This window comes from Talpa europaea (genome assembly GCF_964194135.1).
Source record: "Talpa europaea genome assembly, chromosome: 13".
Classification (NCBI taxonomy): domain Eukaryota; kingdom Metazoa; phylum Chordata; class Mammalia; order Eulipotyphla; family Talpidae; genus Talpa; species Talpa europaea.
Genome location: NC_140080.1, coordinates 71,660,035 through 71,685,932, shown reverse-complemented (window position 1 = coordinate 71,685,932; position 25,898 = coordinate 71,660,035). Strand labels below are relative to the sequence as shown.

The following is a 25,898-nucleotide window of genomic DNA, read 5'->3' as shown; positions in this document are numbered from 1 at the left end:
TGTTTGGCTCAAGAAGATGTGGTATATATACACAATGGAATATCATTCAGCAATCAAAAAAGATAAACTTATGCCATTTACAGCAACGTGAATAGAGCTAGAAGGAATTATGCTCAGTGAAATAAGTCAGAAGGAAAAAGAAAAATATTGCATGGTTTCCTTATAGCAGGAATATAGGGGAAGCAAATAAGACATCAGTGTAAAAAAATAATAGTACAAAACACAACAAAGCAAAACCAGACAATTATAGATCAGAGACATACTGTAGGGGAAGAGGATGGAGAGGGATCAGAGGGTTTCAGAGGGCGGGAGGGAGGAGCACAGGGGACTGTGATGATGGTGCACGGGTGCATTGGTGAAGGAAATTCTATGGGGGCTATACCTGAGGGGGTGGTGGTGGGGAAGCAAATATTGTTTAAAAATTAACAATGATGTAAAAAATAAAAACAATAAAAAAGTAATGTAGGTTTCAGAAGACCAGTGTTTAAGAGAAGGTGTGTAAGCTAAAATATACATGAGAAAAAAGCAGAAATAGATGGCAGTTTTTCAAAAATAGAACATAAAAAATTTAATGCTCAAAATTAAAATAAAAATTAAAAAATGTAATGCTAGGAGTCAATCTATGCTCTGCCACTAATTAGTTATGTGAACTATAGTGCTAGTGTTTCCACTTCTGTAAATGAGGACACTGTATGAAATGAATGGTTCTCACCTAGGTTGACAACAATATTATTTAGGGAGAAGATGACTTCTTAAAAACCACATACCTGGTTTCCCATCCACCAAAATTATGACTCCTGGTTATGTTATAGAAAAATCTCCCCACCACTGAAGAAAATAAGCTCAAAAATTCTCTCTAGTTTTAATACTTTATGCTTCAAATAACAACAACAACCAATCTCATATATAATTAAGTTCAGTAAGCAGAAATCCACTGTGAGCTTTCCTTTACACCATTTGAACCACACCAAAAGAGGCAGTGAAGAGTAAAATAAGAACTTATTCCACTAATGAATGTTAGCCAAATGAATGAATGTATCTATGGTATCATCATGAATTCAATTTTATAATCCAAACTAAGTTTATTTCTAACAAACTACTATAGGGTACAAATTTTTGTGATATTTAAAGTTTATAAATGGATTCATAAACTCTGTAACTAATGTTCATTAAGTCTGTCCTAGATGTCCAGCGGTCTTTACTTTGATACTGCTGTTTCCCAGTTTTAATTATCCCATCAAAGAATCACTGCTTCAGCTTTTCTTTTATCTTCTTTTTGAATTATTTGCAAAATAATAAATGAATACATAACTAAAGTATAAAAAATTTTAGGAGGTAAAATGGAAAATAAAAGCATCTCTGTGCCCTACTCCCTAACCCACTGCACAGAGGTAAACCCCCTTCTAAACTTTTATGTGTTTAAACCTTGATTTCTTCAATTATATTTGTTCTTCAATTATATTTGTTATATATATGTGTTGAAACTTTGATTTCTTCAATTATATACTGTTTTCATCATTACGAAAGTCACAGAATTTAGCTCACTTACACTACGTCCTTTAATCTTTTTCTTAACTATATTTTTATCTTGAGTTCTTCTTTACATTACCTTTGAAACCTTGAATAATAATTATCTACCTGATCCATTACTTTAGATTAACTCTTGACTTACCATTCTGCAAAATGAAAGTCAGTATTCAGTTCCTTCCACCCCTCTGCCTCCCCTTCTTTATATCATCCCTTTCACACCTCAAGGTTTTAGCATTTCTGTCTCAGAAACTACGATTGGCTCTCCCAAGCTTTGTTCACAGACTTTTTTCTAAAGACACAAAGTCTACAAACATATAAAATATGTAACTCTACCACAGTAGAAACAGGATATGTACTTATATTACAAAAAAGTAGAAGTCAGTTTATGTTCACTAAATCAGATACCTGAAAGGGAGTGTTCTAATCATAGAGGCCAATGGAATTGCTTTTCTAACTTTCAGCTCCTCAGAATCATGTCTCATTTTTTCACTTAGTTTTGAGCCATGACTTTCTTGTTCAGCTTTTCATTTTCACTATATTTCAATGTACCTCTTTGATTCAGGTGGTAGGAATACTTACTGTTCTCTCTATCAGGATAACATTCATCCCTGGCTCTTCGTATGACTGACTTCTAATATTTGGGGGCTCAGTTCCAGTGTTATTTTTTCACTGAGGATTATGTCTGTTTAACTGTATTATTTGTAGACTGTAGGATGTTCACTGCAGTATTCTTTGTAATAGAAAATCAGAAAGAACTAAAGTATCTATCAATAGGGATTGATTAAATTATGATGCATCCATATACTAAAATACCAAATAGGCATTATAAAACATTCTGTTAATGAATGTACACACCTAGAAATTTTTATTTAAAAAAATAAAAATTATATATATAGTATTAACCCATTTTTCTAAAAATTAAAATATCAGATTCTGCATAGAGAAATAACTGCAGTAGTATACATACATACACACATACATATTTTAACAGTAGCTATTGCTGAGGAAAGAGAATATAGAGGACTTGGAATTAATACAGCACATATTTTTTGACTAATTTGAGTATTCCAAGACAGGAATGTATTAGTTTAACAATAAAAACAATAAACGATCTTAAAAAGTAATAATATACTAACAACACAAACTCCTAAAAAGAAGTCTTATCTTTCCTGGCTTGTGTTCACAATGACTAACCACTAATCATCCCAGCTACTTCTGGAGTTCTGGGGCTGAACTACTTCTTAAGGTTTTAAAGAACCTGAAATGATACATTATATTTATGTGACTAAAAGGAGTAAAATTTTGGAACAAAAATTGAGGTGGAAGCTGCTGTTACCTCTTCTAGATTTACCTATGTTCTCTTCTTTGGCTCTATTCAGGAGCAAATGCTAGTCTACACAGACACATATCTCAGCTGAGGCAGCAACTTTGATGAGTCCAAATAATAGTTGAATATAGCAATCCATTTTACAAAGTCATTTTCCCTTATGCTTTAAACCAAATGCACACTGGTGGTTATAACAATTTTATTCTTAGTAAATGAAAAAACCATTTATTCACCAATCTCAATTTTATTCTTAAGGCACTCAATTCTGGTGAATATAGAGAAATGAAAACTGGGGCAGTAATCTCTAAATTGACATAGTTCTGGATGAAGGTCATAAGGACAAAAGTGAATAACTGAACATAAGGGTATTCCTAAACAGATTTTTTCCCCCACAACTCTATTTCACAATTTTCATAAACTCAATTATAATAATAACAATGACAACTGGGAAGCTGTTGTACAGCTTCCAAAAAATGGTTGTAACATCAGCTATGCATATTACACATTCATTGCTTGACACATGCATCTTGCTTGACAAGGGTAAGTCTTTTAAATTTTGGCCAGTAGAAAAATTCCTAATAGTTGTACAGTGGTACATTATTGTTATTTTTATGCTCATTTCCGTGATTACTAATGATCTGAAAGTATACTTCTATTTGCTTTATATTAACTAACTCAGTCAATCCCAATAGATACTCTAATAAGGTATGTTCATTACATTTCCCCCATTTTGCTGAGGAGGAAGTTGTAGTAAATAGTGGCACTTACTATATAGGAATCCAAGCTTTTTGGCTCTACACTGACATTCAAACAAGCTTTTAAAACTGGCATTCAGAAGGAAATTTTGAGCAGAATGAACAGAAAAATATATTGTCCCCCAAACAGCAAACTTTAGAGTAAGACTACAAATCAATGCCCCCAAATACGACTTATGGAAGTAGAATATAGTAGCTTGTCAAATGGTCACTGATTGAATCCTCCACATACGCAATATTTAAAAACAAATGTTTCAAAATGTTTCTCACTTACACTGATGGTTGTCTATTTACTGGTCAGGAGGGTAGCAAATTACTGCAGAGTAACCCAATGAAATGAGCATAATATCAAGCTAAATCCTATTAACAGGTGTGGTTTAAACATTGAAATTTCAAATTTTATAACTACTTCTTCAAACTATATGTACTTATGTGAAGATGTCATAATTAATATTTAAAAGTCAAATTATCTGGAAAAAGGATTCATATAAAATTTATTTTCAGAAACTGATATTCAGCCTATTGCCTTCAGAGTCGATTGCTCTTCTTGTAAACTTCATTCAAGTTTCTGTGATTTGAAATATAAAGACTGACATTTAAAGCCTGTGTAATGTGTCATTAAGAAGATACTCAAATAGAAACACTGCCACTTTGTCAGGAATATATAGTTTGCTAGGATAATGACTATAGTAACAGCTTACAAGTTTCTTTTCTGGGTATTAAATATATCTACACTATTAAAGATATTATAATTGGAAACGACTGAGCTAAACTAGGGCTGGAAAATTTGTTCTGATCATAACAAGGCCAGGCAGCTAGAACTTTAAAGGAAAGTCATGCCGTTCTTCTTTTTTTTTTTTTAAAAACTGCTTTATTGAAGTAAAATTGACATTCGATAAACAGCACATATTTAACTTAAATGTAACATATAATCAGTTCCAAGTTTTAGCATATCTATGTGCCCAGAGCCATCAACATAATGAAGAAAATGAACATATCTATCATCTTCAGAATCTCCTGTTTCCCTTTATTATCTCTTCAACTCTATTCCATAACCCTGCAATTACTCTTACCCAACCAGCAAGCTCTAATCTATTTTCCGTTATTAGTGATTACTATCCTTTTTCTAGAGTTGTATTTTAATAAAGTAATATGGTCTTTTAATTCTGGATTATGTAGCTCTGTTTAATTATTTTGACATTTATCTATATTGGTGCATGATTCAGTAATTCCTTTTCATTGCTGAGGTATTTCATTACAAGACAATTGTGTGTCATTTAACAAAAGTGAGTGTATTCTAAGAAATGCATTTTTAGGTAATTGCTAAGGAATGTTGTAGGGTATACTTACATAAATCTCAAATGGTATAGCCTACTATACACCTAGGCTGATTGGTAGAGCCTGTCAGGATCACCACTCCATCTGTGAGCCTTCATTGATGGAACTGTCATTGACACATGACTCTATACTACCATTTATCAATAACATTTAGTTTGTTTCAGGTTTGGGACTACAAAAACTAAAGCTGTTACATGTTGTTATTTCTCTTGGGTAAACTGCTAGCAAAATGTATATAGTAGGTTACAACACTTTCTAAAAAGTTGAAATGCTTTACAGAATGGTTGTACAATTTTGTACCAAAAAATGGTTGTAACATCAGCTATGCATATTACACATTCATTGCTTGACACATGCATCTTGCTTGACAAGGGTAAGTCTTTTAAATTTTGGCCAGTAGAAAAATTCCTAATAGTTGTACAGTGGTACATTATTGTTATTTTTATGCTCATTTCCGTGATTACTAATGATCTGAATATCTTTTCATTGTGCTTATTTGCCATTTATATATCTCCTCTTGTGAAGTATCTGACAAAATCTTTTAACCATTGTTTTAATTCTGAAGTTTGTTTTCTTGTTTTGTGAATTCTTTAAATATTTATTAAATATTATAGATAGTCATCAGATACTCACATTACAAATATCTTGCAATCTGTGGCTTGTCTTTTTATTCTTTAAATAGATTATTTCTAAAAAAATCAAAGTTTTAAATTTTATGGATTGTGCTTTTGGAGTTATAGTTTATAAATCTATAACCAATCCATGGTTGCAAGATTTTCTCCTGGGAATTTAATAGTTTGAAAAACTGTTTTTACAAAGAGAAACCCCACCAACTGGGAGAACATTTTTGCACCCAACACTAATGATAAAGGACTGATCACAAAAATCTGCAAAGAGCTGATGAGACTCAACAACAACAAAGAAAATAATCCAGTCAAAAAATGGGCAGAAGAGCTAAAAAGAAACTTCTCTGAAGAGGAAATGCAAATGGCCAACAGACATATGAAAAAATGTTCAACATCACTTGTAATCAGGGAAATGCAAATCAAAACTACCATGAGATACCATCTCGCACCAGTGAGAATGGCACATATTAAAAAAACTAGCAACAACAAATGTTGGCGAGGTTGTGGAGAAAAAGGAACTCTCCTGCACTGTTGGTGGGAATGCAAACTGGTCCAACCACTATGGAGAGCTGTGTGGAGATTTCTGGACCTACTAAACATAGAGCTTCCATATGATCCAGCAATTCCACTCCTAGGTATTTACCCAAAGGACACAGAAACATCAATTCCAAAGAACACCTGCACCCCTATGTTTATAGCAGCACTATTTACAATAGCTAAGCTTTGGAAACAGCCCAAATGCCCAAAAATAGATGACTGGATGAAGAAGATGTGGTACATATATACCATGGAATATTACTCAGCATTCAAAAAAGATAAACACATGCAATTTGCAGCAACATGGATGGCACTGGAAGGGATCATGCTCAGCGAAATAAGCCAAAAAGAAAAAGAAAAATACGGGATGGTCTCACTCATAGCAGGAATCTAGAAAACTTAAATAAGGGATCAGGAAAATGAATAACTATAAGATAGTGAAAATCAAAATCAACAAAAAACTATGAACCAGAGACACTTTTTGGGGGGTGGGGGCCGGGAGGGGAGGGATTGGGGTCAGAATGGGGCATGGGCAGTTGTATGGGGGAATATAAAAATAAAATTTATTATTTAAAAAAAAATAAATAATAAATTTTTGCTCAAAAAATGACTCTGTTTTGGGAGGTAGGCATACAAAAAAAAAAAAAAAGAAAGAAAAACTGTTTTATATGTAGGCTTATGATCCATTTTGAGTTAATTTTTGTATATGGAAGAAAGTAATGATTGAAGTTCATTTCTTTTTTGCTAAGGACATATAATCTTGAGATATCCATATAATACTCATTTGTTGAAAAGACTTTTTTTTCTTCCACTGAATGTCCTTCACACCTTTGTAAAAAAATTAGGGATATATTTGGGGTTTATCTCTGGATTCTCTATTCTGTTTCACAAATCTATCTTTATTACAATACTGCACTGTAGGAATATAATAAGACTGCAGATGTTATCCCATTGAACTTGCTCGTTTTTTCAATGTTGTTTGGTTTATTCTAGTCTGTACATCTCCATATATATTTTAGAATCAACTTGTCAATTTCTAAAAATAAACATCTCAATGGGATTTTGATTAAGATTGCAATGAATATTTAGAATATCTTGGAAAGAAATGACATCTAAAGAGTATTGAATCACCTGACCCCATGAATAAAGGATATTACTTCATTTATTTAGGTATTCTTTAATTTCACTCAGTAATTTTTTTAAAGATATTTTATTTACTAATATAAGGACTGGGGTACAGGTCAGAGGCATGGGAGAGTGAGAGAATTCACCAGAGGCAGAGTGGGGAGCAGAACAGGCACACAGACCGAAGACACTGCTGAAGGGAGCAGCGGGCAAGGCAGGAGAGGTCTGCGGCACCATGTGGGTTTCTCCCTGGCTGGCCAGGAATCGAACCGACGCTGCAGAGGCTGCGGACAGCTTCACAGTGTGGTACTCAACCCACTGCACCACCGGGGAGGCCCTCACTCAGCAATTTTTAAATAGTCTTCAATGTATAGCTCTTTTGACATTGACACATTTATTCCTATGTATTACATACTTTAAATGCTTTTGTAAATGGTATTTAAAAAATTTTCCATTTCCAACCCTTCATGTCCAGCACATAGAAATAATAGTTTATTTAGTAATTGACTTTGTATCTTGTAACTTTGTGAAACTCACTTAGTTTTAACAGAAATTTTTTGGGGGGTGTAAATTCCATTGATCTACACAGATGATCATGCTGTTTGTGAATAATGACAAATTTCATTGCTTAGCAGTGTCTTGTCCTCTTTATGAAATGAACGTTTTTAATTTTGGTGATATTCTTTGCTCTGCAATCTAGTTTGCTTTCTAGCTCTGCTTTCTCCTCTCTATTGTTAGCATAGTACATCCTTTTCTACCTATAATGTTACTTATGTGTTTCTTTAAATTAAATAGTGATGAAGCAGAGAGAAAATGATTTTTTAGAAGGCAAATCAGTGAATTACAGTATAACTTTAAGTGGCTTTTTATATATGTAATTGAAGTTACTGGAATTAACTTGAAAATCTTAGCACTTCTTACTACCTCCTTTACCTTCATTTATGCCAGTCAAACATCATTATATATTATGAATTTACAAGTCTCCTTATACTATTATATATTTGCAGCCCCTATTACTGCTCCTGCACTATCTGATTTCTATGCCAATGTATAACTCTGTTTTTAGGCCAGCACCATCTACTTCCTATTCTGTAAATAAATTCACAAAAAGCATTTTGTGAAAATGGCTTAAACTGTGATTCTACCTGCAGAAGAAAGTTTCTTTATTCTGAAATTCTGAAATTATATGGAAGTATGAGTTGACACTAATTTTAAACTAAATTAAAGGCTTACTTCATTTTGTAGTGCTTTAGTTTGTATCACTGATAGACATAAAAACTTCTCTAAGGTGCTGCAGTTTCAATTCTAAAGTTTCTAAGAATTGAGAAGCATATTGATAGGTATTCATGTAAGCATCTTTCAAGGCAATACCAGCTTAATGCATTGAGGAAGAAAGAAATCTGTGGTTAAATGCTCAGCTGCAGCTACAAGAGCATAATGCTGAAGAACTGAGCAAAGCAAATCCAAAAAGAAAAAAAATGAAAGTAGCGAGGATTAAGAGGAAAGAAGATCTGGTGTGCAAGTTTATGTTCAAGTTTACAAAAGAAATGTCACCATTAGGCAAAGTAAAAGCATAATATATATTTCTGTTATCTCAGTGACATTAAACATCATCATCAACAACAAAGACAATAATGTTACTAGATATAAAGAAAGTTAAAAGTAGGTTAAAAGTTCTAAGTCTGAAAGTTGACTGAGGCATACCCACATGCTGAAGAACTGAGCAAAGCAAATCCAAAAAGAAAAAATAGAGAGTTAACACAGCAGGTCTGCTTGCAAGGTTGGGCCTTGGCTGGCATTATGAAAACTTCAATTTGGGGACTATTCTCACTATTCTTTAACTGATAAGGGTATTTTACTGTGCCTACATGGTTTGTGCAAACAAATGACTTTACATGAACATCTGTTTTCCTTCTGGGAGCATGGAAATTGTAGATCCTATACAAAGGGTGCTGACATGACTAGACTCCAATAAGATCTCTAATAAGCTTCCCTGGTAGAGAGCACTTCATAAATATTGTCATAATTAGATACTAGAAGAACTGAGGAATTGAGTATATCCTGTGTGACTCTACTTGGATGAGATTCTTATAAGAGTATATATGCTTTCCTCTAGATTTCATTCCACGCAGCTTTTCTGTTAGTTGATTTCACTTTGCTTCCTTTCACTATAATAAATCTTAACTGTGATTAAGACTATGTGCTGAGTCTTCTACGTTCTCCCAATGAATTATGAGATCACCCCCTGTTGGGAGTGTTCATGGGAATCCTGAAACACCCAGTTTTAGGGCTTAATCAATTAACATAATCTTTTGCTTTAAAAAAAATGAGGTGGTGCTGGCAGTTTCAGTTGGATGTTCTCTATGAGATAATGCTTTGAGTACACAGGCAAATGCTCTGTGACAAGAGGTGCCAAATAAGATTCACTTATAAGGGTAGAGGGAAACACATCAGATATTCAATCTGTGAAGCAGGCAGGTTTTCATCAAACACTTAATATTTCATGCCCAAAGCAGATCGAAAGCCTTAAGCCTACACTTCTTTTGAAAATTCTGAACACTGCAAAAGTGTAAGCTAAACAGAGTAGTAGATTTATCTATTAGATGTAAAAAGTTAGTGCTCTGATTCAGTCTGGAAGAACTGAAGCAACCAACAAGTTTAGCTAACCAAATGGCATAGTATTATCTCCCAAAGCTGATGAATGATTTTACTAATACACTGTGAAATTTGGAGAACAATGAGATTCAGTACTAAACAGTGCTGTATTTTGTGAAACATACAAATTATTTTTTTATGTTTATACTCCCTTCTAACCTATTACTTTAACAGGTTACCTCCATAAGTAGTATATTTATATCTTACTGATTAAAAACCATGATTATCACGCTTTTAAAAAGCTATTAAAATAACCAGGAAGATATCAAACTCTAGGGAGTATTTATCAGCACTTTATTTTAATCAATACTCCATTTGAAATGAAATGAATTTACTTAGTAAGACAGAAATCATTCATATAGCCTGAGAGATTAAGATCAGACATTCAAGTTCAAATCCTAAATTAATCAGACTGCTCCACTCTCAGAGATTTCCTTCTGCTCAGTAGACTTAAGATTTTGTATCACAAGTTAGACCTGGAAGGAAACTTGGATAACATCAAGAGACTTAATAATATATCCCTTCTGTGGCATTTAGAATAGAATCTTGCATTGTTAACTTATCCATCAACCATCCATTCTTCTTTCTCTAAAAAGGATAGATCTCACCTAAATCAACAAGTCTAGTCAAGCCTACTTCATCTGGTCAGCTTATTGACTATGGGAACTTAAAAATTCTCATACCCAGGGCATTTCATTCATCACCAGGATAGAACTGCATGGCCCAATATGGTAGTCGTGAGCCAAATGTGTCTACTGAAATTAAACTTAACATTGGTTAAGTTTACTGTTTATGATTCAGATACAATACTGTTTATGATTCAGATATACGATCACACCTCTTCATGTGTAAACAAAGGTTACCTCTATCAACAAAAGATAAAAATGAAACAATGTAGGAATTAATGTTAGCTTGAAGAAATGAAAGATTAATAGACAAAAAAGTTAACTTAAAATTAACTTAAAATTCAATCTCATTAACCACATGACAGTGCGCAGCTCAGCTACTATGGCAACTTATTACCATGGTTGGACAATATGCTAGAGCAGTTTCATCCCCACTGATAGATCCATTGGACAGCACAGCTCTAAAAGATGTTCTGCTAATAGGGTCTAGATTCACAATTGATTTCAAATAGCCTTTCTCTGTAAGACTTTCCATGATATGCCTAATTCAAAGGCTTTCTATCAAGACAAGCAGTGAGCATATAATTAAGACATATAAAATCACATTAAGATTTTAACATTATTATTTCTCCAAAAGACACAGGTTTGATCATTAATTCTAACTGAAGGGGGAACATGAAGTTGTTTTTTTTTGTTTTTTTTTTTAACTTAGAAAGGCTATTTAGAAACTATCAAACACATGGATGGAGGTGGTTAAAAGGTACAAAGCTCTAGTTATAAATAAGTTACGAGGCTATAATATACAAAAAGACTATAGCTAAAAATACTGTATTATTTATTTGAAAGTTGCTAATAGATCTTAAAAAGGCCCATTACAAGGAAAAAATTTCACTTTGTAAGGTGATGGATATCAATTAAAATTACTGTGATAAGCATTTTACAATACACACATATATCAAACATTATGATGGACATTTTAAACTTATATGTCAATTATATCTTAATAAAGTGGAAGAAGAGTAAGAGAAAAAAAACAAAATCTGCTAAAAAAAAATCAACTAAACATGAATACAGATACTCTTACCCAGATATATTGTCACTTACATTACACCCCATTTTCTTTATCATCTGCACATATAGAATGTATTTTTTTCTGAAGTGTTTGAGAGTAACTTACATATATCATGATATTTCATCCCTAAATACTTTAGTGAGCATTTCTTATGGATTGCTCTATTCTCTGGCATAAATACAATAGTTAGTAATTTGATAAATTTTATCTAATCCAACATACTATCTAATCTACCATATTCTGATTCTAATATCCTTTATAGTATATTCCTCCCAGGATTATAGAATATAGTCTCAGGTGTACTGTACTTCATTGTCATATCTCTTAATCCTCCCTTAATGTAGAATATTTACACAAACTTTGTCTTTTATGACAATTCCACTTTTGAAGTAAAGGAATAAACCTTGCTTACTTGGAAGGTTTGTCACTTTGTATTTGTCTGAAGTTTGCTTGAGGTTTAGATTGAGATAATACATTTGAGGTGGGAATACAGAACAGGTGATATGTTCTTAAGAGTTTATCATCTGAAGACACATGTTTGCCTGTCTCTTACTAGTGATGTTAATTTTGATCACCTGGACAATTTCATCACCTTTTTCTCCCTGGCAACTAATAAGCAGTCTAAATGTAGTATTTATTATTTTTAAAGATTTTTATTTATACAAGAACTGGGGTAGAGCCTAGAGGCACAGGAGGGTGAGAGGATTCACCAAAGACAGTGTGGGGAGCAGAACAAGCAGAGAGACCGAAAACACTGCTGAGGGGAGCAGCGGGCGAGACAGGAGAGGTCTGCCACGCCATGTGGGCATCTCCCTGGCTGGCATCTCCCGTGCTGCAGAGGCTGCGGACAGCTTCACAGCACAGTGCTCAACCTGCCGCACCACCAGGGAGGCCCTAATAAGCATTCTAAAGAGAGACACCTAATGACCATAATGGTCCTCATTTCCTCCTAAATCTAGCACCCACTGATGAGTCTTGTTTGGTCTAATCTTTTCCGTGGTGGTACTAAAATAATGATTTTCCAATTTTAGCATGTCTATATTTATCAACTAGATTTTCAGCATTCTACTATAAATAACCCTTCTTCCTCCCCATGTATGTAAGTATGGATGTAGATACGCATGTATCACTGATACAAACTCATGAATTTGTTTTCCCCTAATATTGCATAATTCATTACTGTTGTTAATCATTTACTTAAGCAAGTGCTTATAAGATAGTGCCCCTACTTGGTGACATTATTTAAGAATGAAATGATGACTGGTTAACACAATCCCAAACTGCCTGGTTATGATTTCAAAAAGAGTGGAGGGAGAGAAGGGTGAGGGGAACATAGAATGATGGATGGTGTGGAAATGTTCTCAGATAATCTAATGAAACAGAAGCACCCAGAATGAAAGCAGGCACAGGCTGTCCTGCTTTACCTGCTAGCCATGTAATGGAAATGTCCTACTTTATATTTTGGAAATTGGATCTATTTAAGGGAAAACATGGTTAATGAATTAAGCTTCTGTACAAGAAAATTCCTGAGAAATCATGATGCACAGGAATAACTAAATGTGGCTAAAATAAATAGAAAATGACAACAATGGCATTAAGCTGAACATGGCTAGAATCAGAACTGCAGTTTAATATAAAGATATGGTTATAGCTTCTCTTGTAATTCAGCAACTCTGGAATTACTTATATTTTTTCTTATTACTTACTTTTTTCCTTACCCAAACTACAAACTATGCAATACAGCCTCATATCCTCACCTCCAGCATCCAGTCCAGTCAGTGCTCAAAGGTGCTAAAGAAATGTGAATTTTCAAGTTAATATAGAGCTGCAGAAAAGGGGCACTTGTCATTAAATAACTGCCCATGAAAAGGAGTAGTAAAAGAATGACAACTGTTTCTGCATGTGAAAAACACATAGTTAGAAATACATTTTCTAAGTAGGCAAATTCAAATGACAATCATAGAAATTAACTTCTATGTGCTTTAGAGCCAGGGCAACATGCCCATTGTTGGGAGGACAGGAAAACAGGGCTGCAGTCAGGCTTACTGGGACATCTGAGAGAATCTATGAGGTAGGCATGTCACTGGATAGAGACAAATGTCACACAAGATCTAAGGAGAGCTTACTGGTAGTAAGCTAAGAGGTGAGAGAAAGCCTGGGGAAGGAGCAGGAAAAGTCAAGGAGAACTGGAAAGAAAATAGAAAGAATGGAAGAAATCTTGGAGGTCTTTCTTCGCTCTCCCTTAACTTTCTCATTTTCTGAGAAAGTAAAAATCAGAGAAATTAAAGAACTTACCCAAGTGCATTACAGGAAGAGTGAAAATTAGAACCACAGACTCACTTTCCACCAAGTAGCTGATATATACAAAGGGCAATGACCTTGAGATCACAAAAGCCCAAGTTTGAATCTTTACTGCCACTGGCTCGTTTTATGGACATTGCAAAAGCATTGATATTTCATGAGCACTTGGAAAGAAACTGGCATGTAAGAAAAGTGAGTTGAGTTTTGAGTAGCTATGAGAAGTGGCTATGAGAAGTTCCCAAAATGGAACTCCAAAATGTAAATGGTAAGATGTATAGAAACTAAAGAGAACATATTATTGTGTAAAAGATTAAATTCAAAGTAATTCTGGGTTTAAACTGTTCAATATTTTTAACCATTGTCCCAATTATATCCAACGAAAAGAACAAGGAACAGGTATTAATATCTAGATTGGACCAACAAATACTTTTGTTTATATATGTGAGATATGTAAGTAAATATAAAACTGTACGCACTAGCATATCTGAAACAATATTCCGACACTAATAATACATATATATAGTGTTGATTTGGTTTTCAACTACTAAGAGAGTTATATTATGTCACCAAATAATTACTTATTATTATTCAATTTAGCCCAATTTGAGGATCTGGAATAGGTATGCATGACTTTCAAAGAAGTGTATAGAGACTGATTCTCTCATATTGGAAACAACTGGTCTATAATCTTTTGTGTGGCTTTTTGAATAAAGAAAAAGTCATAATAAAGTAATGGGTAAAACATGAAAAAGTAAAATATTTTATGCAGACTGGTCAGCTAACATGACAGCAGCTTCAACACAAAAATCATGTATTCAAATGCCAGACAAAGACATAAAGAATTTAGACAACTGAAAACAAAGATGTAAATTTCCATAAAACAAAGTAAAATCTTAACTGTCTACGGAAATATGTACAAAGACATTCATGAATTTTCAAGTACTCAAATGCCACTATGCTACACAATTTGCTTAACTTCCCCACCTGTCATGGGCAGCTTCTCAGATGGCCCTAATGATCCATTTCTTGGCATTCATGCCCTTGGAGTAGACAAAGGCATGCCATGGAGGCAGGATTTAGAACTTGCTTCTAAAAGTTCAATTACATTACAAAAAAATGCAACTTCCCTTGTTAGTAGATTATTACCTACTTGGCTTGCATGTTTTGAAGAAACAAGCAGCCATGTTGGAAAGGCCTATATGACAAGGAACTGAGAGTGGCCTCCATTCAATAGCCAGCTAGGAAAAGAGGCCCACAGCCTAAAAATCCACAAGGAACTGATTCATGCTAACTACCATGAATGACAGTATGGAAGCGAATCCTAACCCCCCCTGCCCTCGTCAAACCTTCACCTGAGAATTCAGCCTCTGTCAACAGTTTTAGTGCAGCGTGTGAAAGAGCCTGCAGCACAGGAACAAGCTAAGACTTGACTGGATTCCTAATATACAAAAACTGTGCGATAATAAATAAATTGTGGCAATTTGTTACAGAGCAATAGATAATAGTAATAGATGCTTTTACAGTAGGGTTCTCTGGCTTGTTGAGTGAATTTGAATGACAGATTAAAAATTAATTAAAAAATATATTGCTTAAAATGCTAGATAGTGCTTTGTGCTCACACTTTATTAAGTAACTCATGGCATTCCAGCCAACAGCTAGGAAAACACATTTTATTTAGAATATGGTTTTTTGGTAACAAATTAATTTATAGCCTGCACACTATTTTCATTATACCTTTTAAAATTAGTAACTTTTAAGGAATATTTTTAGTTTTAAAAATTCAGCAGATAATGCAGAGCACTCCCCAATATATTCCTCTTCATGGTTTTCCAATTTTTAAGATCTTTTATTAATCTAGTATATTTGTTACTATGGACTAACCAGGTTTTATATAACTTACCCTTCCAAACCAAATAATATACCAAGAATCAGTGAATGTAACCAAGTATTCATACTTCTCATGTTCTTTATTAGTTGTCCTTATTTACATGTAAGTGCCTATTTAGCTCTTCTGCCCATTTTTTTGATTCAATCATTTGTTTTCTCTTTATTGAGTAGTATGAGTTGTTTGTAGACCTTGGATATCAGCCCCTTGTTGGATGTATGGTGTGCAACTATTTTCTCCCATTCAGTAGGGTGTCTTTGTTTTAGTGAGTTTCTTTTGTGTACAGAAGATAAGCCAAAGTTTCATGCACTGGTCTTAGAATGTGTCTGATTGCTATGTGTGTGGGTGTGGGAGGGGTGGTACATAACTATCCTTCTCATGTTTGCCTTAGCACAAGCCTCACAATCCACAGTGGCACAAAAATTAAATGAGTAGTTCATCTTAGGATTCAAAATTCATGCACAGTATCCCATAGGGAGTCAACAGAAGTTTTCCTAAACTCTGGATCCTAAACTCTCATTATTATTATAATTCATACTATTGGACAACACTTCAAATAAATTTATGTCTATGTCAAAACAAATTCTACACTCATGTTTAATATTAATTCCCCTTGAAACAGAATATTTGCAATATATCTGAAAAATAATAAACTGATAAAGTTTACCCATCTAAGGGTATCATTTACTATTCTTCCTTCCCTAGCTATTAAATGTGTACACTTTATTTTTTTATGTTTAAATATAACAATTTTATCATAACAAAAACAAGAAGACAAAGTAGACTAGCAAAGGAAAAGATTTGCATAGGGCAAAATCTAGGTGGGTTCCAAGTGTGAAACCTTGTCATCCTCAGTGACATACTATCCTCCTAGCATAGAAGTGTGACAGAACCCAAAGAATACTGCCAGCCAGGGAGGTCCCCGAGTCAGGGCCTAGGGCTTTTATTGAGCATCATTAAATACTCATGAAATATTTTTTTGACAGTGGTGTCCACCATGTAATAGACATCTAAGTTTATTTTGTTTAAATTTTTCAAATTGAATATTAATTTATAACACTATAGAAGTCTCAGGTATATATAGCTTTATAAATCCACTTCTCTTTATATTACATTACATTTGCCACTAAAAGTCTAGCTTCTATCTTTCACAATACAATTGATCCCTTTTACCCAATTTACCCACTCTCCCCTTTCCCTTCTGGTGACCACTATTATGTTCCCCTTTAGTCTAATAAGAGTTTGCTTTTGTTTTGTTTTGTTTATACATTTGTTTTGTTTATCTTCCACATGCGTGAAATCATGCAGTGTTTGCCTTTTTCCACCTGACTTATTTTACTACGAATAAAAGGTCCATCCATGTTGTAAATGGCAGGATTTCATCTTTTTAAAGAACTGAATGGTATTTCATTGTGTAAACTACATCTTCTTTATCCAATCATCTGTAATTGGGTACTTGGATTGTTTCCAGCTTTTGGCTATTGTGAATAATGTTAGGATGAATATGAGGGTGTAAGAGTGTGTATCTTTGAATTAGTGTTTTCATATTCTTTGGGTAAATACACAGAAATATGATAACTGGATTCTATAGGACTTTTATTTTTAACATTTTTGGAGCAATACCCATAAAAGAAAATAGTTTATTGACTAACATTGCTGATTGACTTAGGTTTAGCTGTTACAGGGGATCCGGGAAGGAATCTTACAGACACACCAAACTTACCAGCAAGATACCGGTACATTATGAAATGGCTTTTACATAATTTCAGAAAGCAAGGCCCCTGGTCCTCTTCTGGGATCTCTTAATGATTGCAGCTGCTTGAATCTCAGAACTTTCACTAGATGTTTTTTCTTATTAAGGATTTTTTGTTTGTTTCATAAAAGTAATATCCTGCTATCTTTCCTATTTAAGGGGAATACTTCTGGTCATTATTAATTACATGAGAGCAAATAACTTATTGTGATCACTATTCAAGTTCAGGTGGTCACTGTAACAGGCATCCAAATGAAAAAAAAATGATGTTGAGAAAAATCAACATCTGGAGTAGGGTTTCAAAAAAGGTATCCTGAATACTAGACTAGTGTAAAAGCTAATTTTTGTGCATGGTATAAAGAATTTATCTTTTTGCAAATGTTCAACTGTCCTATTAATGCTCATTAAAAGATTCTTTCCCCACTTAATTGCTTTAGCACATTTGTTGAAAATCAATTGACTGTAATTGTTAAGAGTTTATTTCTGAATTTATAATTCTGTTCCATTGATTGATATGTCCATCATTATGGTAGGACTAAACTATGTTGAAAACTGTATGTATTAGTTTTATATTTCTGTATGTATTAGTTTTATATTTCTATTAGTTTTATATTTCTTTTAAAGTTCCACAACAGTAGAAGTTTAAAATAATTCTAATTCATTAATTCACAGTTCTACAGGTTCCACAAAGAGTTGTCAAGGTTCTATTTTCTCAACTGAAATCAAGGTGTTAGCTGGTTGAGTTCTAATTTGGTATATCTGAGGAGGAACCTGCTTCTCAGCTCATTCAGTTTGTTGACAAAATACAGTTCCCTATGGTTATATACCTAAATCTCCAATTTTGTTCTACTGATTAGAGGCCATTCTCAACTACCCCATTCCTCTTCTTCAAAGCCAGATGGTGTGGTGAATCCTTCTTATGCATGAAATCTCTGACTTCCTCTTTTGCTTCCAACTGAGGAAAACTCTGTTTTTCTCAGGTGATTAGGCCAGAGCCACCTAGGTTATCTCCTACTTACTACACAGTCAGCCTTCCATTTCCAAAGGTTCTGCATCCATGAAGTCAACCAAGTGTGGACAGAAAATAAATACTATGTGGTTAGGCCTATGATGATTTTGGTTGTACAACATGAATAGACTACTTTCTTGTCATCATTCCATAAACAATATAGTATAACAACTATTTAAATAATATTTATATTGTATTGTGTTTTATAAGTAACCTAGAGATGATTTAAAATATACAAGAGTATGTGCACTGATGATATGCAAATACAATGCCATTTTATATAAGGGATTTAAACATCCACAGATTTTTTTATATGGGGAGGAGGTCCTAGAACCAATCCTCTGTGGATACTGAGGGATGACTATATAACATAACATAGTCATGGGAGTAGAACCATTTTTCCAGGGCACAAAGGTCATGTTAAAATTCCATGTTATTATACTGAATCTTTAGAGTAAATTTTGAAATCAGAAAAAGTAATCTTTATTTTTCTTTCTCAAAATTCTTATTCCTTTGTATTTCCATATAAATTTTAGAAACAATTTCTGCAAAAAAGAAATGATCAAAATGTGCTGGAAATATGATAGAGATTACAACAAATTATAGATCGATTGGGAATTGCCATTTTAACAACATTGAGTCTTGCAATCCATTATGTGGAATGTGTTTCCTTTTATTTAATCTTTATTTTATATCAGCAATGCTTGGTTGTTTTCATTGTACAAGTCTTATACTTATTTTATCAAATATATCATTTGTTCACTGGTAGTAAACAGAAATACAATGGATTTTTGCATATTGGTACTACATCTTGCAACCATACTGAGCTCATATATCATTTCTAGTAGTTGTGGGGTGTGTGTGTGTGTGTGTGTGTGTGTGTGAATGCCTTAGGATTTGGGGCAAACAGCATCATGGAATTTTCAAATAGTAGCTTTATTCAAATAATTTATAGAAAATTTCCTCCAATATATCTCCCTTTCCTCCCTTTTCCTTTGTACAATACATACACACAAGGGAGTGCACAACACAACATCTTTAAATCTCATTAGTTCAACAATAAAGTTTTGTAATTACTGTTTTATTCACGTGTTACAAATTATTTAAGCAAAGAGAAAAACAAAATTACCTTCATCAATGCTCAGATTTTGTGTGAATTTGAGTTAGTGTCCTAATGTCATTTCCTTTCACCTGAACCTACTTAATTAGGATTTATTGTAATGCAGGAAAGCTAGTAAAAATTTTAGTTTTTATTTATTTGGGACTGTCTTTATGTCACCTTCATTTCTGAAGGATAATTGTACTTGATTGCAGGATTATTTTTTTCTTCAGCTCATTAAATATGCCACCCCACTGCCTCTTTCCTACATTGTTTCTGAAGAAAAGTCAGCTGTTAATCATCTTCTTATTCTACCTACTGACCACTTATTCTGTGAGCAGTTTAGTAATATATTTGAGTCAGTAATATATTTGAGCATGATATTGTCTTTGACTTGATTTCTTTGTCAGAAGTATGATGACACTTTTAGACTGCCAAAAGAATCTGGACTACATAAAACAAAGACAAAGTTTGTGTCTTAAAAAAAGGTCAAAGATAGTTCAGTATTAAATAGAACTGAAATATTACACATGAAATACACAAATAAAATTAGGTGGAATATAAATAATGAATTCTACTGTCACATGAGTACATGTGGTGAACAAAAATATTTAGCCAAAAGAATACATGAAAACCACCACAGAACAGGAAGTAGTTTCAAGACACTGTGGCCCTAACCACCACAAAAACTCTTCTAATTAAACCTGTGACACAATAGTAATAGAAACCATCAAGAAATATTAAACATGGGCTCAGTAATGATTTATCGTTAGTGCATTTCAGATTTCTTTCTAGCCCATAGCCCAGATGAAATTAAGAAACATGGTTTACATGATCATGGGAAAAATGCAAAAAATTCTATAAACTGTCTTTTACCAGATCAGAACCAAAGAGATTCATTAACAGACATTATCTGGTGCTAAAAAGTGGAGATGACTTTATAGCAAAGAGAGAAATCTTAGGAAGAATCAAATTCTACCTCTTTTATATCTACTTGACAAAAGAAAAAAAGAAGGGTAAACTTACATATCAATATTTTTGAACACATGGAAAAAAGTACTCAAAATGCTTCTAAGGCTTTCCCTTAATATAAAGGATACTGAGGAAACAGTATAAAATTTCTAAAATGGTATAGGCTGTCAAATAAGACTAAAATAGAAATCATAAGCATTATGGCTTGAGGTGACACCATTCAAGTTTAGATTCACACATAAAAATATAACATTCAATTGTGATAAGAAAACAAAAATATAAAATTCAATTTGATAAGAAAAGGTATGTTCTAAAATGTACATCTGCCAAAACTCTGCATACTAGATGTTCTCACATCCAAGATCAAGGTGAAACTTTGGGGAAGTACTGTTTCTTATGACAAGGAAATGAAGTTAAAAGACATGTATCAGTTAAATATCTGAATTGAAAAAAGAGCAAATGAAAAACCTTTCTAGAATTCATAGTGAAGAATTTGTAATGCTGAATAAATTACAAAATGAATGTAGAATGACTCATTTTGGAGGAAAAGCAAGAAAGAGGATGTAGTAAAAAAAAAAGAAAAAATATTCACATTGTAAATCAACAATTTTTTTTCAAAGAAATGGTAGAAACTGGAAAACAAAATCATAAACTAGGCGCTCTTCGGTAGGACTGTGGAAATTATAAAACTCCAAGCAAAACTTCTAACATGCAACTTGAGGCCAAATGACAACCAACACAAAGAAGAAACAGAATAAGACTCAAATGAATGCTTCATAAAGAAACAAACTGCTGCCATCTCCACCACAAAATTTAGAGGTAAGTTTTTAAAAAGACTTATTTTGAGAGCACATTACCTGACATTATTTTCTTGACTAAAATTCTTAACCCACCTGAGACAGTTGTCTCTAGGTTGAACAGCAATGGTGTTCTTTAGAAGGTTTACAAAAAAACTCTTAAAGTCTGGTTTTCAGGACTTGATACTATTCAAAGCAGGAAGATAACACCTGAGTACATTATCCACATTTTAATACTCAATATGAATGACTCTGACCTTACTACAGTTTATTCCATAATGTTTTAATATAAAAGACTCAGCTGTGGCCATTTGAAGATTTAAATGCAAGTAGATGTGAAAAAGACAGCAAGTATTATTACTTTCTTGAGAACAATAAGAATGCCTTTAGAACTTGTTTCACATAGCAACTAGCAGGGTTCTGAACATTCATTTAATTATATAATATATATTATTTGATGATAGGTATATAAATGTTTATATATAAACATTTGCAAATAATAATGTAATTAACAGAAAAACATAAAAAGACACAAAATATTGCAGTGCTCTCTAACACTTTTAAGCCAACAAGTTACATTTACTATTATAAAATGTAAACTTGAATTAGGAAAAGCTTATGAGTGTTTTCCATATGGACAATGAGTAACAAACATCCTATTTGATCTTTTTCTTTAAGCAACAGAACCATGAGTTTTCTTTACAATTCCTGCTTTGCTTTCATATCACCAGGAACTTCCCCACTGACTAAAGCCTTCTGATCTCTGGGCTACAGGAACAGAAAAGGAAAATGAGAGGGAAATAAAAGACACCAAGTGAATCATGTGCTTTATTTGTATGTTTTAGGGTAATATTATATACCATGAGACAAAGAAAAAGGCAAATGACTCTTCTGACATCTTGCTGATCCATTAGAGACAAGAAAAGGTAAGAATAAAGATGCTTACCTGTTGTTTCTGCATTCTAGCAGCATTAAGTTCTGAGAGAGACATGGTGAGCTTCTCCTGCTGTTCTGATAGGTATTTCTGATATAGGCTTAAAAGTTCTTGGCATTCTCTATATTGCAGTTGAAGAGGTGAGATTGTAAATTAAGGAAAAAAAATATTAAGCTTATTTAAACTGCATTCATCAGTGGCACTTTTCAGATCCCAATAAACAAAAAGTAGATAAAAATGTAATCACATTTGGTGAGAGTACAGGTAACTGGTTTTCAGATGAACACAGTACATAAAAACTCTAATTCACAGAGTATGGTCATCCCATTTGAAAAGAAATTTCTCAAACACGTGCAAAGGAATGAAATTGACCCCTACCCTTATACCACAAAGAAAAACTAACTGAAAATGTACCATTGACCTAAATGTAAGAACTAAAACGTAACATTGGTAAAAGTAAACCTTTGTGAACTTGAATTAAGCAATGGTCACCTAAAAGAACAGCAACCAAATAATAAACAAAAATTTAAAAGCTCTGCACTTCAAAGGACACCACTAAGCAATTAAAAAGACAACTTCCAGAATGAGAGAAATACTTGCAAGTTATATATGTATATATGATTTAGAACTATTATGGTATCCTAAATATATAAAAAACCTAATAGGGCTCAACAATAAAAGATGATTACCTTAATTAAATTAAAATTAAAAAGAGCAAAGAACTTAAAAAGATATTTCCAAAAAGAAAATATATAAATGGCCAAGCATCAGAAGAAAAGATATTCAACCTCATTAGTCACAGGGGAAAAAATTAAAATAAAAACAATGAGATACCACTTGCATTCTACTAGGATGGTTAAAGTGAAAAAACCAACAATAAGAAATTAGTTACCTACCTTTGTAGCTGATAGGAATGTAGGAATGTTAGCAGTGCCTCAAAAACAAAAACAAATGAAACCAAAAAAAAGACACAGACATATAACCCAGCAATTCCACTTTTAGATATACACCCAAGAGAATTGAACATATATGTCATATAAAAACTTGTACCAGCATTCAGAGCGAGTATAACAGTGAAAAGTAAAAAAATAAAAAAATAAAAAAAAAGTCCACCAAGTGATAAATAGATAAATAAATGTGGTATATATCTATATATTAGAATATTATTTGCCCATAAAAAGAAACAAAGTATTGTTACATGCTAAAATATGGATGAACTTTAAATACATGAAGCTAAGAAATCAGACACAGGCCACATATTGCATGATTTTATTTCTAAGAAGCTGTTATTGTTTTTAAAAATACCACTTCCAACGAGCTAGCGGAAAAAATAGTCAGTTCTAGGTATACCAGATTACAATTAAGAGTTATATTCATCTATACCCACTTTCTACACTATTCTCCAATTTTTTAAAATACCTATTACAGGAGAAAAGTTGAAAATAAAAGGAAATGTTCAGAACAGGCAAATCCATAAAGACAAAAATTACATTTGTGGTTGCCAGGGAAATGCCAATGGATATCGGTCTTGGGGGTAGGTAATGAACATGTTCTGGAATTAGATAGGGATTATAATCAGATAGGGATTATAATCAGATAGGGATTATAATCAGATATTTGTCTTGTTTGATTTGTTTTGCATAATGTCAGCTAAGTCAATGTTTCATTAATAAAATGATCATTAGGACACTCTTTTTTAAAGGAAATTTTCTTTCTGTATACTACGCTCCCTTTCACATACTAATACAAAGAATATAAAAACCGAACTGGGCCACCATCCACCTATGTCCTCAAACTTATGAAGTGCTTAAGATGCAGAAACTACTTTAGAAGCATGACCTAATTGTGTAGGTTAAGTGTCCACCAGAAAGAGTTCTATCCAAGGGAGAGTTCTGTCCTTCTCATAGCAGTAATTTCTTCCCCAGGTCCATTTTTCACTCAGATTATTTCTGAATCTCCCCCTTATATTCATGAATGTATGTATGCTGTTGGTATAAAAATTACTGTGCAATGAGATCATTTTATATGCATACTTTTACAACAGGTCATTATGATTAAGGATGGAAATAGTGTTTCTTAAATGTCAAAAATGGTGACTGATTTCAGTATTCCTTAACATTTTCCTAACCTAATCTTTGCTTCTGGGCAGATTCCTGTTCTAATAACTTTTGCCAATCATGACTGCATAAATAGCCAACTGCTTCATTATTCTCATTATTAACCTTTAACAAAAAAAGGAGCCACAAATGGTTTGTAGAAGAGGAGCTGGTTTGTCAAGAAAGGATAGGTCACTAAGCTCAGAGAACATATGAATTAGAAGAGCTTGTTGAATATTTAGCATCTTACAACAATAACAATAGAATGAATAGTGGTCTGAACAGCTTATAAGTTTTCAAAGTCTGTATCACAGACCATGCTGGTTTTACATTTCCATGCTTTTTGTCAGCAAACTCCAATAGACAGGAATGATTTGTGGTAGTCCCAAGAGTCTCTGCCAGCTATAATGTATATAAAAGCAATTTTTATTTCTAGCTTTACCATAGGCAGTAATGCTTTTAGTAATGCTTTTAGTGAACATATTAGCCTGGACTCAGAATATGAATTTTATTCTTGAAAAAGCCAGCACAATTATACAGTCTAAGAGTTAAACATGAGTATTTGAAGACAAATTATAGGTATAATTATTTGAATACATGCTACATGGCAGAATACAAAAACAGGTAGTCCCTATCTTTATCAATTTTTTATATCTGTTCTTGATTCACCAGATTTTGAAATGTCCCCCTTTTTCTTGAAAAGTGAAAATATATGTCCACACACAAACCTGTAATTTCCCTTCCTTTCTACACAGTGAGACTTCAAGCCTCCATTTGAGGAAAGAGATTTAGGTTAGGAAAATGCGGGTAAAATGCCCTCTTCACTGAAATGGCTGCTGAAATGGTTATTATGCAAGGCTTAAAGCCTACATCCAAAGTGTATATATAAAAAATAAAAGTAACGATCAAAGCGGAATGAATAGGGAGATGGAAGAATGAAAACCAAGAAAAATCAGCAGTAGAGATGGACAGAGAAGGGAGGTATTACTATCAATAGTAGGCTGCCAAAGAGAAAGAAACTGTCTGAAGCTGGAAGAATACTTAGAACACAGCAAATAGTACTCACCTCACCCTGCCCCACCTTTGCCCCGAGACATCTGGGATATTCAGACCTAACAAGTCATCCTGATCTGAACCAAAACCAGTGAGAGGAGAGAAGGGAGACTCTACATTTAAAAGAATTCTTTTTTTTTTGGAACCACAATTCCTTGGAGAAATAGCTGATTTGATTCTTGGGTAGAGAAAGTGTGGTCTGACCTAAACTAAGGATGTTGATAACGTCAGTGCCCGATGAACACCCTCTGGCCATTTTAAACTGATGCCACAGAAGACAGCAACTATTTCATTAGGATCTATATAATCCTGTGCCCAACTGTTACAACCTCACAAGATTTTTCCACTTGAAGAAAATATGATTTCTGATCATGTCATATTTCTCATCTCACAATCATTTCCTTTTCT

The 25,898-nt window shown here is 33.4% G+C and overlaps 1 protein-coding gene across 1 annotated transcript in view; it reads right to left on the bottom strand.

Moving 5' to 3' along the window:
* The window catches only part of KIAA1328, a gene marked incomplete at its 3' end in the record, with an annotated part of 226,115 nt that overhangs the window by 123,541 nt on the left and 76,676 nt on the right, over positions 1–25,898 (bottom strand). The window contains exon 6 of the mRNA XM_084252345.1: positions 22,354–22,481. Coding sequence (XP_084108471.1) covers positions 22,354–22,481 — 128 coding nt within the window. The remainder of the gene's footprint in view (positions 1–22,353; positions 22,482–25,898) is intronic.